General features: G+C 44.8%; 1 protein-coding gene across 1 annotated transcript in view; it reads left to right on the plus strand.

Annotated features, from left to right (window-relative positions):
* Nucleotides 1-499: 499 nt before the first annotated feature.
* Nucleotides 500-18500, plus strand: part of EGLN3 (egl-9 family hypoxia inducible factor 3) — a 28708-nt gene continuing 10707 nt past the window's right edge. The window contains exon 1 of the mRNA XM_053595618.1: nucleotides 500-1158. Coding sequence (XP_053451593.1) covers nucleotides 802-1158 — 357 coding nt within the window. The 5' untranslated portion in view covers nucleotides 500-801. The remainder of the gene's footprint in view (nucleotides 1159-18500) is intronic.

Consider the following 18500-nt stretch of genomic DNA (forward strand, 5'->3'; position numbering starts at 1 on the left):
GTTAAAACTGCATTCCTCCTAATCTCTCAGTGGCTTGACCTGGGTCAAACGGTCGAGCACAGGAGAATAAAGAAAGCCACCACGTAAAGCACGGAGACCGCTGTTTAATAATATATTTGTTCCTGGGTTTACTATTTTGCTCAAAAGCCTGTGGGGTGACCAGCGCAGAATGTGGCAGTGAACCGTGCTGTTAATTCCATTTACATTTGCAGAGTGGGGGTATGCAGGTCTTCAAGTTTGTTATGGGATTTTATGCAAAACAATATGCAAATCCGGAGCATTCTAAACATTCCGCCTGTTTCCCTGTCCTAGCTCAGCTCACAAACAACTACGGCTGGCGCCGGGCTCGCCGGGATCCCTGGCGAAGGGGGAGACCGGGCGGCCGTGACGGGCCGGGGGAAGGGCTGTCCCGGAGGCGGTCCCGGGGCGGGGCTGGTGACGCGCGGAGTCGCCGGGCTTAGGGGCCGAACCTCAGCCTCTACCCTAGTCTGGCCGCAGCTGCAGCAGTGGCTGCTTGGCATCTCCCAAAGGAAAGGGGCCCTGCGACTCGTGGCTGAGCTGCCTCGGCGCTGGGTGGTGGAGCCTTGCACTTTTCCCGAGCGTCCTTGAACCGGGGATCCCTCTTCTCCAGAGTTGCGAGCAACTTTCCCCTGTCCCTGGCGCTGCGGTGGCTCGGGACCGTCCCCACCGTAGGTTGCTGAACCCGGGGTCAAGCTCTCCGCGCTACGGCTTGGCGCTCGTGTAGGGCGCTCCTGGTCTGGGTGCACGCTGGGGGTCCCCGACCTCGGCTCTGCGGGCGAGATGCCCCTGGGACACATCATGAGGCTGGATCTGGAGAAAATCGCCCTGGAGTACATCGTGCCCTGTCTGCACGAGGTGGGCTTCTGCTACCTGGACAACTTCCTGGGCGAAGTGGTGGGCGACTGTGTCCTGGAGCGCGTCAAGCAGCTGCACTCTAACGGCGCCCTGCGGGACGGCCAGCTGGCCGGGCCGCGCGCCGGCGTCTCCAAACGGCACCTGCGGGGCGACCAGATCACGTGGATCGGGGGCAACGAGGAGGGCTGCGAGGCCATCAGCTTTCTCCTGTCCCTCATCGACAGGCTGGTCCTGTACTGCGGGAGCCGGCTGGGCAAATACTACGTCAAGGAGAGGTCCAAGGTAGGACGCGCGCGGGCGCCCTGCCGCAGCTGCCACCCGCGGGGACGGGAGGCTTCGCAGGGCTGCAAGTGAACTTTGGTTTATCACCGAGAAGTCAGCCTGGTTTATCTCTCCCCTCTACATCCTCCTGTCCCACACACCCTCTCCCCAGCCTCTCTGAGCAAAAGTCCACATTCAGGGGTTCAAGTGCATGTTTATGATGACCTTCTGCTGACTTTGGGATAATGACTGGTGGTTGCTAAAAGCTGGGCTTTGGTCCGATTTTAAGCACGGAGATTCTCAAAAGATCCAGAGGGAAAGGATGTTAGAAACATTGTGTAAGATCTGAGATGCGCCCGCTCACGATCTTAAATGCCTAATTTAAGGCCACCTGAAATTGCCCTTGGTTGTGGTCACGGAGGGATCCCTGCAAAAGCACTCCTACGTTCTGGAGGCAGTTGTGATTTTTGCAATGTGGCAGTTGCACTGTGCAATTTGGCAGGTGTGGGAAGGAAGAGTTTAAGGTGTGAAAGGGTCAAACGATTCACTTCTGAATGTTGCCTTTGACATCTTGAATCCAGGACACTTGTTAGACCATCTACTTGACTGACAATTCTTTCCTGGTGCAGAGCTCTACATCACCACCTTCCTTTTCCTTTGGATGGCAAAACCCACTCTAAACAGCCAGTTAAGTGCGGGTGAGAGTAGTCAAGAGCCTCTGGAAAGAACCCGGTGTTTTTGTTCACAAAGCCGGAAGTGACTCCCTGGGTGGTAATTTATCTTGGAAACATTTTCAGGTAGATTTGCAGAAATATGGGAACATGCAGGTGCCATGATGGTGCATGTACATTACTCTGGGATAGCCTTCCCCAGTCCTTCCTCAAAGGACAGTCCAGCTAGTTTGAGTGATTTGCCAAGCTGAGGAATCGCACTTGTGCTGCGGTCTGGTCAAGGGGCTGTCAGAACTATGGAACACTTTTACTCAAACACAGTGAAGTAAAGTATACCAGCATGAGTACATTCACTTAGGTAGTGCTCTTTGATCAAATGTAGTATTTCTCAATTGCAGATTAATCCTGTGATAAAACAAATTATTGTTGTCTTATTTCTCCTCCAAGCTGAGAGGAACACTCTTGATCAAGGGCAGGTGGTAAAGATTGTGAAGTGGTGAATGGTGAGTGGTTGATGTGGGTGAGTTAGAGCAGGGGGACATAGGTTGCTGTGCACCTTTCCAGGCAAGAGGACCTGAATCAAATAGTTGAAAGCATCGTTATTAGTGCACACAATAAAATAACTCTTAGAAGAAAATTTCTGCTTTTTAAATTTTACTTTGATTTGAGAAAAATTCAATGTTAGCTGAACTGTGCCGCAGAGCTATGTTAAAGTGTTTCTTTTCTCTTCTTCCAGCTGTTTGATGGAGGATTAGAAAATCATTTGTCTTTTAATTTGTTTGGCTTCTGCACTAAATGACCTTGCTTTTCTCCTGAGGTGGAAGAGGGGGGAGTTAGCTTCAGAGCCCTAAGGTGTTTGTAGAGTCAGCCTGGAAGAGCAGATAGCTTATCAGATTTTAAACTTTTCTCCTAAACTCAGGTGTTAGGAATTTCTCCCCAGTGTTGTAGGGACAGAATTTGCTCTAACAGAGGTCAGAATCAATTGGTAGAAAGAGGTCACGAACGTATTTGAAAGTTAAATATTTTTATTTAGCTTTGGCTTACTGGCTAGGGGTAGGATTTCAGGCTAGAGTTGAAGTGAAATGTAATGAAAAGCACTGTGTAAATCAGGGTGAGGAAAAAAGAGATCTGTAGGTAGGATTCTTCAGTTAGGGTTATCTTTTGGGTGGGATAAATAACTTTTCAGTTAACCCTGTGAGAAAGTGACTGTGAGCTGAACAGAGAAAATCCATCCTATCCCATCCCTGGATTTCCAGCTTTACGCTGGCTTAGTTGGCACAGAGCTCTTCATTCCTGCCCTTTAGATAAATCACCTCTAGACTGGAATATTCCCTGGCCAACCAGAACCCAATGCAAACCAAGCTTGCATAAGCACTTAGTATAGTAAATAATTTGTTAAAAGTTTGATTTGTTTGTGTAGAGAAGTCTCCTTGGTGATGTCTAGTGGCCTTGGGTCTCTTGTTTGAAGTTCAAGATTAAAGTATTGTAGAAATACACTCCATTTCTACATGATTTATACCAGTTTGACCTTAATTTAACCATTTTTCTTCTTAACTTGATTTTCTTCCTTCAACCAAGTCTTTTATTTTATACTGCTTCCCAGAGCAGTGATAGAACCATTTTCCTGTGCTGCATCCATCAAGCAGGTTTTCAGTCAAAACTAATTTTTTGTTTCTTCTGAGACAAGAGTCCGACTATGTTTCCCTTGGTAGAGTGCTATGGCGTCACAGCTCACAGCAACCTCAAACTCTTGGGCTGAAGCAATTCTCTTGCCTCAGCCTCTCATGTAGCTGGGACTCTCATGTAGTAGCTGGGACTGTCATGTAGCTGGTGCCTGCCACAATACCCAGCTATTTTTTGTTCCAGTTGTCATTATTGTTTAGCAGGCCCCAGCCGGTTCAAACCCACCACCCTCGGTGTATGTGGCTGGCGCCATAATCACTGTGCTATGGGCGCTGAGCCCAAAACTAATTTTTTAAAAGCCAGCATGTGTACATCGATTTTAAATTTATTTGTAAGTTTTTATTAAAGAACTTTTCAAACATATGTATACATAGGCTCATATATTGAGCTCCCATCACCCACTTTCAACAGTTGCCAGTATATAGATATATTTTAGACCATTTTTTTAGCCACTTTACATTTCTTGGGGTTATGATTATTAATGGATCTATCCCAATTAAATGCTTCTAGTTTTTGCTGGATTTTGAAAGGTCATTGAATATTACCCTTTATCTCAATGAAGCAAATAGCAAAGGCATTGGGAATGAAACTTGAAATTGTGGAAGAATATATTAATAGAAATATTAGATGGTCCCTCTCCCTGCCAAAAAAAGTTGTTAATGGTAAGAATTTTCTACTTTGCGTGGGAGAAAAATCCAGAGTGCTGAAGACCCTCTGGGTAGGTGGTTTTCTATCACATACAGCAGTATGGCGCCCCCTAACTTCAAGCATGGTCGTTGCTTTTAGGCTAGGAAAGGATTATCTGTTCCTCCCTTTTGGAGATTATAGACCATGTCCAAGATCAATATTGGTCACAATTTGCTCCTTCTTTTTTTTTGTGGAGACAGAGTCTCACTTTTATGGCCCTCGGTAGAGTGCCATGGCATCACACAGCTCACAGCAACCTCCAACTTCTGGGCTTAAGCGATTCTCTTGCCTCAGCCTCCCAAGTAGCTGGGACTACAGGCGCCCGCCACAACGTCCAGCTATTTTTTGGTTGCAGTTTAGCCAGGGCCGGGTTTGAACCCGCCACCCTCGGTATATGGGGCCGGCGCCTTACTGACTGAGCCACAGGTGCCACCCCACAATTTGCTTCTTTTTCTTTGGCTGCCTAGATCTTGAAAATGGCTGTTTTCCAGAGCATGTGTAATTTATAAAACCAAAGGTCCCTCTGCTCGAAGCAATTCACTGTAGACTCACTTAGCAGCTGTAATAATAACTACCTTTTATCAAGGAGTTCCCCTGGTCTGGTCCTGTGCTAAGCACTTTACAAATACTATCTTACGTCATGGTAGGAATCACCGTCTTAAATAGAATGATTAAATAATTTGTCCAAAGTCTCAGAGTCAGTGGTAAGAAGCAGTTTATACTAGGGGTTGGAAGTTTAGGTCTGGAGTTACTAACCTGGTGGCCTTGGACAAGTTGCTTAGTTTTCACCAAGTATAATAGGAGGGAAAATACTATCTTAAAGTGTTAGGGGGTGGGGGAAGGAGCATCAAGTAAGATAGTGTACATGGGGGGCGGCGCCTGTGGCTCAGTCGGTAGGGCGCTGGCCCCATATACTGAGGGTGGCAGGTTCAAACCCGGCCCCGGCTGAACTGCAACCAAAAAATAGCCCGGTGTTGTGGCGGAGGCCTGTAGTCCCAGCTGCTCAGGAGGCTGAGGCAAGAGAATCGCTTAAGCCCAGGAGTTGGAGGTTGCTGGGAGTCGTGTGATGGCACGGCACTCTACCGAGGGCCATAAAGTGAGACTCTGTCTCTACAAAAAAAAAAAAAAAAATAGTGTACATGAAGTTCTTAGCAGAATCCTGAGACTCACCAGTGATAGAAGGCTCCGAGGGGGAGATTTGGACTCTCCCCAGAGTCTGTGTCCTTTCCTGTGACACTCTCCAACTTCCATTCTCCCATTTATTCAGCAAGTGTTTATGGAGTGCTCACTCTGTGGGGTTCTGTGCAGGGCCTAGGACTCCAGGATGAACCAGCTTACTTTCACATACTCATTTTTTTTTTTTCAATTTCAGCAACTTTTTGTCCTATTAGGTGCATATACCCTATATAATATGTAGTTTCATGAAATGTTTTCTTAATTGTGACTAAAATTCAGTATGTACAAATTATTTAAAATTATATCCTACTAGAAGAGTTATCAGTCACTATTTAGACTTTTGGTCGCCACAGACTTCATTGCATTGACTCAGAGCTCTCACATACACTCTTGAATGGTAGGATCCTCTAGCTCACCCTTGACTAATTCTCAAACTTAAAAAAACCGGGGGGAGGGGACAAAACCAAAAACCCAAATATTGAAGTGGGCCAGTTGAGTACATTTGAAGAAGAGATGGAGTGGTGTGCTGGGGTTTTTCTTGTTATTGTTAGGAAAATTGTGTATTAACAAGGTTGTCCTGAGGACCCCTGACTGGAATGAATAAACAAATGTGTTGCAAGGTGGGGTATTTATCCCTCTGCTGCTGAGCAATAATTGTTTGACCCACTCTTCTTATGGGATGTCAGGAATCTCCATTACTTAATGGAGCTTACTATCATGTTACAAGCTACTTTAAGCAAAATTAGGATAACGTACTGCAAGATCAGGGTATCTGTCAGGACCCAGGTGTAGAAAACGTAGCCAGAGCCCTCAGAAAACTGGAGCTATGAACATGGAACCAGAAAGTCCTTACTCGTCAGGTCAGGGTGTGTTAGTGCTTCCCTCTGGTGCCTCATGGCCTCCATCTTTGCTTCCAGGCTTGTGTTTGTTTCTTCCCCTTCCTTCAATCTGGCTTTTGCTACTGTTCAGGGCATATGGCTCAAGATGGCCGTCCCATAATGGCGCCTTCCACCTTCAGTTCAAGATGAGCAGAGACTTGAGTAACATTCCAGAATCTCTATTTTTATTGCCTGGGACAAAGTCTGATCATCTCACTTGGCTCAGGGGACCTACTAGCCTTGGGAGGGGTGTTGGATGCACATAGAATCATATGTCACAAATATGGTGTTCAGGGCCCATGAGAGATGTGGTTCTTAGAACACAGAATTTGAGGATTAAACACTATACCCAGTATCTCTGCAGTTAAAATCTTAAAAATCTATCTATGAATGAGGTATTTTAGAGAGAGGAAGCACTGAATTTAAAGCATTGGAACATCTTTCTGTAAGGATGTAAGGGATTCCTATACAAAGTTGTTTTTTTTTTTTTTTTTCCGGCCGGGGCTGAGTTTGAACCCACCACCTTCGGCATATGGGACCGGCGCTCTACCCCTTTGAGCCACAGGCGCCACCCCCTATACAAAGTTTTGTGTTAAAGATAACTTGGCTCCTGGAGGAAGGAAATTACTACAAGGTAGCAATTTACAGAATACAGACCAGTGACAGTGAAGCAAGTCTGCAATGGGTGAGTTTGCATGCTGTTCTCTATTTTGTTGAATGACACTTGGGAAGAAAGAAGGTAGGGGTGTATGTGTTTAATTTAGAATTTCTTTTGCTCAATTTTGGACCACTGGCCATTCAACCACAACTTCATCCGATTGCCGCGAAACAGAAAATTGGAGGATATTTAACTAATTCACTTACAGATCACTCTGGGCTTTGAGCTGTGGTAAACCTGTGTGTGGATGTGAGAAGGGAAATGGAAAGTGATTTAAACCACTCCTTGAAGAACTAATCTGAGAGTTGAGTCCAGAGCCTTAGTTGTCACCAACTTTGTTTTCTCTTTTTCTAGTTAAAAAGTCCACTTTTATACTTACTAATCATGTTTCTCTTTGGGTTTTGTTCAATTTCTTTATAAACTTAAAATGAGTGACCACAACTATATAGGACTTCAATAATATGGGTTTTAGAGCTCTAGAGATATTAGAACTCACATCTATTCAGTCCCTTGGTCATTCAGCAGTTGTATTTATATTGTAGAGATGATATCTTGTGCAGGTGCTTGAGAAGGGCGTACATAGTGGGCCTGAGAAAGGGGGCTTTATTAGAAAGGGGCTACATTGGCTGGGATTGCTCCGTGGGTCTGGTAGCATGGGACCCAGGGTCAGTAGGTCACTTTGGCTCCATCAGTTGTCTTATTGGAAATTTTAAATATAATTCTGACTGAAAATTGATAACCCCCCTCCCCTTCGGTGGAGTTATGCAGCCTAACTCTACATTCAGCCTTTGAGTGTCATTTTTTTCTCTGACCTTTCTGCTTCAGCTCAAGCAAAGTTGGTAAATTTTTTTTCCTGATTCCAGACTCTGGCTAGAAAAACTAGTAATTTCTTTTCTTTTTTTTTGTAGAGACAGAGTCTCACTTTATGGCCCTCGGTAGAGTGCCGTGGCCTCACACAGCTCACAGCAACCTCCAACTCCTGGGCTTCAGCGATTCTCTTGCCTCAGCCTCCCGAGTAGCTGGGACTACAGGCGCTCGCCACAACGCCCGGCTATTTTTTGGTTGCAGTTCAGCTGGGGCCGGGTCTGAACCTGTCACCCTCGGTATATGGGGCCGGCCCGGCGCCTTACCAACTGAGCCACAGGCGCTGCCCAAAAAACTAGTAATTTCATAAATAACAAATAGCCTAGCACTTTCTGACTCCATTCTGAAAACATACCATTCTGAAAACACACCTCTGATGAGGCTTAAAGATAGGGGTGGACTTCTCCCCAACTCTTAACGAGCAGAGTTTTTCTGAGACTGGTCTGCAAGAACCCATCTGCGTCGAGGTACTTCAGGGTCAAGCTCAGAAGGCTGCGCACCTGTGAACCACATTTGTTCAGTTTGGCAGGTAAATTAAATGACATTTTGACCTGTGCCCAAGGAAGACCAAGGAGTACCTTGCAAGCTAACAGTATGGAAAAGATTAGTTTTTGTTAATTGTTACAACAGGCTTGTTGATTCCTTTGTAGCATCGCTTTGTAGCTGTTAACTAATACTGCTCTAAGAAATAGGTGTCTCCTTTCTCTAATGTTTGTCAAATGCACATGTTCTGACAGTAGCGATAGTTCAGACGTATTCTGCTGGACATCTGCCAAGGGTACCCAGCAGGTAACCGAATCCAGAGGCACTGGAATTGTAAATACAACAGACAAATCATTTTATGATGCCAGGCTACAGAATTCAGCTTTGGCAGATTGCCGTGAGCCGTTGATTTGGCTCGGATTCAGAGCTGTGTGTCTTTTTGCCAAGCAAGATTAGTTAGCTTGGTTAATTATACATAGAACGTGTACCCCTTTTCTCTCGATTATTTGTATCTTAAAACCAGTATGACACTTACTTTAAATTTGCATCTTCTTGCAATATGCAAAGAAGATTTGTGGGCAAGTTTCTGTTCTTGTTTTTGGTGAGCTGGTAGGGACTACGTGTACTTATTTGTCATATCCAGCCCCAATTCAATCCCAGCCTCATAGACCCGTGGGTTTGCCATGGCTAATGCGGCCTTTCAGATCATGTATCGGATTAATTCAGCACCAATATATGAATATCCTCCATGTTCATACAGTGTCAATACTTCTTACTAAATAAATCAAGCCAGTTTTTGATGCTTCAGAAGGTACAATGATCAGTGTTTCTCAAGTTCTGGATATATGCGCCTATCTCATATTAGATATTATATCTTCCTTCCAAAATCAGGCCAAAATACTATTACCATGCAAAAATAATTTCAACACACAAAGAATCAAAGAGTATGAGAGTAGTCTTGATTATTTGCCAGTGGGAAAAAGAAAATGAAAAACTCAATTCCAGGTATCTATGACACCTATTCTTGGATCTAAAGAACTTGAAGTTGTTTTGAAACTTTCTTAATAATATTTATCTTTGTGAGTGTTGCCTGGAAATAGTAAAGATGGACTGTTTTGAACAGTTTGCACATCCTAAGGAGCTTGCTTTGTGTTCTCCAGATGCACAGAACAAGGATTCGGCCTGTGCCCCTTCCTGCAACTTCCCTTCCTTTTCTTTTTTTTTTTTTTGTAGAGACAGAGTCTCACTTTATGGCCCTTGGTAGAGTGCCGTGGCCTCACACAGCTCACAGCAACCTCCAACTCCTGGGCTTAAGCGATTCTCTTGCCTCAGCCTCCCGAGTAGCTGGGACTACAGGCGCCCGCCACAACGCCCGGCTATTTTTTGGTTGCAGTTTGGCCGGGGCCGGGTTTGAACCCGTCACCCTCGGTATATGGGGCCGGCGCCCTACCGACTGAGCCACAGGCGCCGCCCTTCCCTTCCTTTTCTACCCTTCACAAACCTGAGGGCCTGTTACTCACAAATCTCAGGTTCTTTTTTCCCCATGGCTTCTTTCATATTCTTATTGTTTTGCAGGGTAATTTGAGTGATTGGGGTGGATAAACAAAAGTATTTTAAAACACTTTTTAAATGGAAGAGTTAGGAACATGCCCTATTATTGGTCAAACCTTGGCCTGTTGTGCTTTTTTAGATTTTGTTTTTTAGGTTTACTATGGAGCCTCAAGTTTAATCTTTTTTTTTTTTTTAATCTAAAGTTTGCTTCCTTCTCTTAGAAATCCTGCAGGAGGGAAATTTTTAAAAGTAACTCACTTTAACCATAAATCACCTGCCTTTTTTTTTTTTTTTTTTCTCCCTGTAATCCATTTCAGGTGCTTTTGCTAGAGGTAGTAGCCAGACCCAATTCTAAGCGTGCCATCTTTGTGCTTGTAAAACGGGACAAAAACCCCCAAAAATCAACCATGTTCTTTCTCTGTTATCTACTACCACACAGTGCGGTGCGCTGAGCGAGGCATCGAAGGTCTGCTGTGTCCACTCCTTCGCCTTTTCTCTCCAGCTGCTGCCTTCCTTCCCCTCTAGTCCCTGAAGTGCAGAAACTTTGCAGGTCAATGAGCGTCCTCGTTGTCTTCCACTCTTTGAAATCCATCTAGAGTGTCTGTTCCGTGAAGTCATCCCTTCTGCCCACCCAGAACTTTGTGGGTGGCTCAGTCCAAGCTGCCCCAGCGCATTTCCTTATTGGGCTTCTGACTTGCTGCCCAAGTGCTTAGAAATTCCTTAAACACAAACACTGTTAAGGTTTGTATCTACATTTAATGCCTAGAACAGTCTCTTAAAATTCATAGGTGCTTGTTGGCTTAATTTCATCTTTAAAAGGAACTTTGATTTTAGTGGATTTTAAATGGTGTGGATGTCAGGGTGTCAAAAAAGCTGTAAATGTTTTGTTAGGAAAAAAACAGGGAAGGGGTATTGCTAGCTTGCTCTGTAAAGTGATGCCAAGGCGTTTAAATATTTTATTACAGTAGCATGCTGTGAGAGACCATCTCAAGGAGGACCTTAGCTTGTGAGGTTTTTTTTCTTGGTTCTGAAATTCTATGCATTGCTCCAGTAAGTATCTGGATAATTCACGTGTGCAGGTCTGATTCAGAGAAGCAAGAGAAGCCTGGGGCCCTGAGGTGTGGGGCTCCCGGTTCTGGTCCTAGCTCAGCCCCTAGCAAGCGGCATCTCAGGACCTCAATTTCTACGTGTTTATGTATGAATTAGATGTTTATTTTTATATTTTAACTTAAATATGGTCAGCACCTGCTGCTAGGTGCTGAGATGGACATTTTACGTTTTATTTCATCTCACTGTGATCTTGCACTAGTCAATTCTTTGAGCCCACTTTCTTCATTTGTAACATAGGTACAGTAACGCTCTCTATCTACCTCTAGGATTATAAGGAATTAAAAGTGAGACTAAATTTCCATCTGAAAAGGACTAGTTGCTTTCAGCGCCTATTATTTGATTCCTGGAGAGAGTAGACTTGTACCAAAAGTCAAACCCCAGTGCTGACATGACAGTAATCCTCAGAGGCAGAGCCCGCTATAAAACAGCAATGCTAGAAAGTTACAATTGGAATGTTTCCTGCCAGCTTTAGGAATGACGCTGCAAAGCCTGTGCCAGAAACTGCCCTGGGAATTCCTGTTTTACGCACCCACTTTCAGTTCCCCAAATTAGCTAGGACAGTTGACTAAGTCTTCTTTACCTTTTGGCATCTAAGGTGAGGCCTTGCATAAAAACTCTTGGTTTTGCCATGCAATAGCTGTGGTTCGTGGTGGTTCCCAGGCTGGCAGCATCACCATTACCTGGAACGTTCTCTGAATGCAGATTCTTGGGTTGCTCCCCAAACCTACTGATTCAGAAGCACAAGTTCACCAGGTGACTGGCATACATGCAAATGTTGCCTAAGGTTAATGCATCGTGGGGAGACTTAACTGGGGAGGGTGCTGTGCCTTTCTACAATTCCTAACAAGAGTAAGAGTTCAGCTGATGAGACCTGAGCTTATTCATTGCTAAAACTAAAAAGTGCAGGACTTTTTAATTCATTTGGGGAAATTTTGAGAAAAAGCCACTAGCTGTTAAACACACACATTTATAACTTTTCTATTATTTGTACCAACAAACTTAATTTTCCAGCACTAGAACTGGAGTGAAATTTGGAACTGCTTTCCTCCCATTGTGGTGAGTGGAGGGGGAAATAAATCATTGCTAATGACGGCGGGATTGCCCGGAGTGTGAGCTGAAGGCACCAGGAAAAATGAGAAAACTCAGTGACTTGGGATGAGCACAACTGGAAAATAGTGCCTGGAAGAGCAGATAGATGATTCTCTCAATAATGAGCATCTATTATGCGCCGTGAACACCTCATAGAAGCCTAACGTGGTTTCTGGCCCTCCTGGGTAAGATGTAGATCCAGGGTAGCCTGAGAAAGCTGAAGTGGGGTGGCGCTTGTGGCTCAAGTAGTAGGGCACCGGTCCCATATGCCGGAGGTGGTGGGTTCAAACCCAGCCCTGGCCAAAAAAAAAAAAAAGAGAAAGCTGAAGTGTGGGGGTGTGAGGTTAGGAGGAAAACTTGACAAACAGATGGAATCTAGCTTGATTGGAATCAAAGGTTTGATTAGGTAGAGGCGGGCAGGTGCTTGCCACGTGGGCATGGAGAGCTTTGGTTTTCCCAGTTCAGGGTTTGAGCCTGTGTTTGGTAGGCCACAAGGTTCATCTGGGAATCCCTTGTGCACTATCTTGGAGTTGAAGGAAGGCAGTTTCATTCACGGTCACTCTAGTAATAGCACCTGTTTCACATAATTTTTTTCCCTGCTATTTTGGAAGCAGTGTTTAGTGGTGGAAAGTAGTTTGGAATTCTGGCTCACCTACTTTGCTCTGTCATGTCTAATAAGTTACTGTTTGGCTCTGCCTCTGTTTCCCCGTTTGTTAGATGGGGTTTTATCTGTCTGAGGAGCAGTAACCACCTCCCTAACCCCAACCTCTGAGTCAAGTGCTCTTTTATTTCTAGTCCCCTTTCTGCTCCCCAAATAATTGATACATTTCTTTTTTTTTTTATAGAGACAGAGTCTCAGTTTATGGCCCTCGGTAGAGTGCCGTGGCCTCACACAGCTCACAGCAACCTCCAACTCCTGGGCTTAAGCGATTCTCTTGCCTCAGCCTCCCGAGTAGCTGGGACTACAGGCGCCCGCCACAACGCCTGGCTATTTTTTGGTTGCAGTTTGGCTGGGGCCGGGTTTGAACCTGCCACCCTCGGTATATGGGGCCGGCGCCTTACCGACTGAGCCACAGGCGCCGCCCAATAATTGATACATTTCTTTCAGAAGACCTCTTTACTTCCTAGTCCACTAACAGGTGTTCTGGTGGGGTTGACCTCCCCTAAGCAGCAGCCTGTATCCGGCAGGATTAGGTGGTAGTACAGTCAAGCTATCTCCTGAGCTTCATGCCTGTAGGGAAATTTTATCTCATCCCTGGGATTCCTTTATTGGGTGCTGCTCCTTTTCTTCCCAGGGGAAATACACGTACACTTTTGTTTTTTTTTTCTTTTACCTTTTTTTGTTTTTTCTTAATTAGCCATTTATCTTCTGACTGAAGTAATTCTGAAAATTGTGGCTGGTATTGACTTGTGCCAAGGTCCTGGAGAGGCTGCCTTTTTCCCACAGAACCTCCGAGAGGGAAGAGCAGCCCCGCCCGTGGGCTGGCCCCCTGTAAAATACGGGCTGCTCACCAAGTGCAGGGAAGCCATGTGGGCCCTGCAGGGGCTACAGAGATTTCATGGTGGGCTTGAGGTGGGCTCTGCAGTGGCAATAACCAAAGCAAAGACAACGTGGACAACTAGTGCTTTGCCGCGGGATTCAGGGTCAATGTTTCTTTCCTTTTGCTTTTGATAAAAATTTCGCCCCTTAGAGCCTGAGTTCATAGACTCAGTACCAATCACGCTCATTTTTTCATATTTTTGTAAACTTTTGCATTTTATGATTTTCTATGATCTGAAGGCTGATAGCAAGTAAAACTAAAGATCTTCGTTCCCTCCACCATGAGGTGGGGATGAATAAGCTAATGTCAGACATCCCATAAGCTGTGCTGGCAAAGCACAGCTGGGTGATTAAGTCCTCCCGCAAAAGGCAAGTTACCTGACCTCTCAGTGCCTCTGTTTCCTCTTCTGTAAAATGGAGATAATGTTCCTTCCTCAGGGGGATGTCATGGACAGTAAAGGAGGGAGTGTGGGTGAACAGGGATCTCTGCTAGGCTCAGGGTAAGCTCTGAACGCTTGCTCAGTAAAATCAATATGGCTACTGAATTTCACCAGTTCTAATTCTATGCTGACTTGCGTAGAATTTTTTTTTATTTTTTATTTATGTATTTATTTTATTTATTTATTTTTTTCATTCAGCAGATATTTTCCTAAGTGCTGAAATGCAAATGTAGATTTCTCCTGTTTTGTAAGGATGTCGCTTGGAGGCATTTTCCTGACTGTTTTGATTGGTAACTATGCATTACTCACCCTTTATCTGTGAGTAAAGTCTTGTCTCACCAATTGTCTTTGAATTATCATGGCTTCTTTCAAGTATTTTAGGATTCATTTCAGACAAAAATGTGAAGAGAGCCACCCTCAGCTCTTGACAGGCCCCTGGTCGCAAGCGTGCCTCTGTCTCCCATGCACAGAACCTTTAGAGAGCCACATGTAAAGTTTTATTTTTCAGATAATGTGGTTTTCTCACATCAAAGGAAGTTAAATGCTGTGTTTTTCTCTAGAAGGATGACATCCTCTGGGTCCACAGGATAACCTCTGGGGTTAATGACTGCTGCCCAGACCTGTGAAGCAGGTGACTCAGGGCACACGCACCTTCCCAGGAACCAGGAACTCCAACAAGATATGTGTCAAGCGCCACCCGCCTGTGTGGGCTCTCAGGAAACAGCAGCTGTTAATATCGGCGTAAAGGCAGCAGAAAGGATATGGTTAAATGCTGGTCTTAATGCTTGTCCCTGGGCCAGACTGCCTCTTGCTGATTTGATGATTGTGAGGAAGGCCCGTGGAAAACTGTCTCTCTGGAGCCTGGGGTAGTGAGAGGGTGGGGGGAGGGTTCCCCGGCGGCCGTTCCCTGCTCAGGCTCCCTGGCCGTGTGCTCGGGTGTGGGCTGGCTGCCACCCTCACGCAGCGCACGTAGCCCTGTCACTCAGCCATCACCCCGCTGGCTCAGCGCCAGGCCTTCACGGGAAGGGCGGCCTGCCCAAACCCAAACAGCCTGTATGAATATGTCCATGTTGCCCGGCCTGTTTACAGTGCCTAATTGCAAGAGCTCTGGCTGAATCCCCTCCAAGGCAAAGAATTAACTACAATTCAGAAAGGAATGACAATAGTCTCTTAAATTTCTGGCCTGGGAGAGTTTCAGTGGCTTCTTGGGGGAGGGTGATTCACTTAGAAGTTCTTGTGTGATAATGCAGGATCCCCTGGAACAGAATCTTGATCTAGTAGGGGTAGACTTTACAGGCTTGGGAGCCCTTGTAATTTTTGTGTGGATTTCAGTGTACATGTGCATGTTTCTGGAGGTGGAGGGTGGAATCTTTACATCTCTTTTATGTAAGAATCTCAAGGGCTATCAAACCTGGTAGAACTGTCATCACTGACCCAAGGGGACTTGATGTCTCCAGAATCTGGGTAGTTGCTGATGCTTCTTTAGATGATCTTGAAGGTAAGGCCAAGTTTCCTTACATCTAAGGACAGGTTTTAAAGTGCAGATAGTAAATTCTCTGCCCTTAAGGCACGGTGCTCTTTCCTGACCAGGAGGGGACAGATCCATTTCACTAAAGCAACTGAAAGTCACTTATAACTTCTTACTTTTTCTTTCAAGAAGTACTGAAGTCCCTACATTACTACAAAATTAAGGTATTAGGGCACTGTGATTATTGCTGTACATTTGGAGGTGAGGTTATGTACACCAGTGTTCTGGGTATGTAGGTTCAGAAGAGGAATTATTTTTAGTGTGGATTTAGGGCAAATGGGACAGGCACAAGTCATTTTCATTGTCAAAATAAAGTAGTAAAAAACATTTTCATGAATAATTTGGGGTTTACTGAAAGGATCACTTACCTGTCAGATACGTGACTGTGTGACTGGTGTTCTCAAACTTTCGAGTTGTCTTGAATCTTTAGCAGGGGAACCATGGGAGCCGGACAAAGCTTGTGCTGTTGCCCACCAAGGGCATAGTTCCTATCTCCCCCTCGTTTCGTTACATCAGTCTAAAGGCACTAGAAAGCAGGAAATAGCTAGGCTTGCTCCTAACCAGCAACATAGATACAAGCAAGATGTCAAGATAACTAATGACAGTTTGAGCAAAGTTTGCTTTGGCACTAAAGTGCTTACATTATCTACAGCTAATTTCTCTGTGCCAGTCTGGGGGAAGTTAGAAGGAATGCATAAAAATTCTAAAGCACTTTGTAATGCTTACATGTTCGCTCTGTCTCATCATCACATTGAGAGCTTGCTTTTTTGTTAAATATCATACAAAGAGTGGGGCCAACTGGCAGCAACTGTGAACTTTGTGTCCATGACATTTTCTTGAAACTTGGAGTAAGTTCTGTGTCATTGCCATCATCTTGTAAAGAGGCCTTGTGAACACTGTACTGTAGGAATTTAATTTAAGTGACAACAATGGATCGTGCTGAATGCTGGAACATCACTTACCCCCAGTAAGGGAGATGACAAAAGGCTCACACAAGAGGTCCAGTTTGCTTTTCATGTCCTCTGGATTTAAAGCACAGAGGATTTTTGGAGTTCTTTTCTCTCACTCCTTTTTGGAGCCAAATGGAAAATAATGGAATTTGACATTCTGGCTTAATTTGTCTTTACATTTTTTTTTTGGCCGGGGCTGGGTTTGAACCCGCCACCTCCGGCATATGGGACCGGGGCCCTACTCCTTGAGCCACAGGCGCTGCCCTAGATTTTTTTTTTTAAAGACCAAAACTTGCAAGGATGGAGCGTCTTCCAGGGTTTTTCTCACTCCAGTGTCTCCTGTAGTATACCTGAATCTAGCACAGTGCTTCTCAACCTTCCTAATACCTCAGTGTATTTTCATTGTTACAAAGGGGTCACGACCCACAGGTTGAGAACTGCTGGTCTAGCAGTTTGGATACTTGGAGGTTTTTCTGTTTCTTTTTAAACAGGGGGGGATTTCAATCTTAGAACTGCTGCTGGCACATATAGTGCCTTTCTTCCAGTGACTAATCCCTCTCCCTGCTCAGATGAATTACCAAATGGGGTCCCTCCCTCTGCAGGGTGCCTCTATGAGTGCAGGACATGAAGGGTACAACAGGGAGCTGCCCTGCTTGCTGGCCACGTTGACTGTGCTAAAATACGTGCTGGACACAGATCACCCAGATAAACGACCCTGGAAGTACAGCCTTCAACTCCTCTGCCCACAGCTGACCAAAATCACCTAGGTTGTTGCCACCGAATGTAAATGAGAGCTATTTCTGGCCAGAAAACTTCAGCTATTGCATTCTACACTATGATGAGTTCCTTGGGTTTTTCACATGCCGTCAAGCTGCGGACGATTGAGTTAAAGTAGGTATATGGTCTCAGGTATATCTTCCCAACTCTTAACATGTCTAATTGACTGTGTAGTTATGCCAGGTGGGGGAGAAGGGAAGGATCCTGGGTCTCCATTGCTCTGTACTGGGTGGACAAGTTGGCAGGGCTTGAGGATGAGAGGTGAGAGGAGGCAAGTGGAATGTGTGTGGATGGCACTAACAGAGGAGGCTTTGTCTTTGGGCAGGATATGTCTGAACCCGGTAAAGATAGATGGGGAAGGTCCCCACCCTCAGGAACTCTCTCAGATTAGCTCGACGTCTTTGATTCCGGACAGTGATCTCAAAATACATGTATGTATTTGGGCCCTGATTAAAAAGTTGGGATCAAAGATACTTAGGGGAATTTATATAGAAATCTGCCTGCAACTTTTCATAGAATTCTGAAGATTTGCCCTTGTTGAAAATGGCAGCAAATCCCCTGGTGTAGGTGGCATAGAACACACTCCAGAGTTCTGACACACACATACCTGACTGGCTTCAACCATCTGTGTTACTGCTAAGTGTCAAAGCTGTTTTAGTTTGCCAACCCAGGATTGGAAACTACAAAGCACTTTAAGTAGAATCTCCTAAAGGAGAGATATCACATATTCTGTAGCCCCAGTTGAGGGGAAGACAGATATGCCACGTTATCAGCTTTAAAATGGATAACATTTATTAAGCACTTGGTGTATATGAGTCCTTCCACTAAGCATTTTACATAGATTATCTCCATTAGTCCTCATCAGCCCATTTTACAAATGAGCAGACCTGCAGCTTATCCTATACTTAGGTTGCATTGCATTTGAAATGTGCTCTACTTCAAACCATTCTTAATTTAAAACAAAGCCTTACAAAGTTTGGTATTTCTGCTTAGCAGCTAGAGGAGGGTCTGGCATTTGTTGGTCGATGTATCAAAAAACCAGTTTAGGGTGGCATCTGTGGCTTAAAGAGTAGGGCCCTGGCCCCATATACCAGGGTTCAAGCCTGGCAAAAATTGCAAAAAATAAAACAAAACAACAACAAAAAAAAAACACAAACCAGTTTAGAGGTTATTTAACCAGACAGCTTTGAAGTTATAGTATTCTTGACAGGTTATAAACAATAGCTGTCCACTTACTGCAAATTTTGCAAATGAAGTGAGACTTGAGTATTTTTATTT

The sequence above is a fragment of the Nycticebus coucang genome, chromosome 6 (assembly GCF_027406575.1).
Source record: "Nycticebus coucang isolate mNycCou1 chromosome 6, mNycCou1.pri, whole genome shotgun sequence".
NCBI classification, from domain to species: domain Eukaryota; kingdom Metazoa; phylum Chordata; class Mammalia; order Primates; family Lorisidae; genus Nycticebus; species Nycticebus coucang.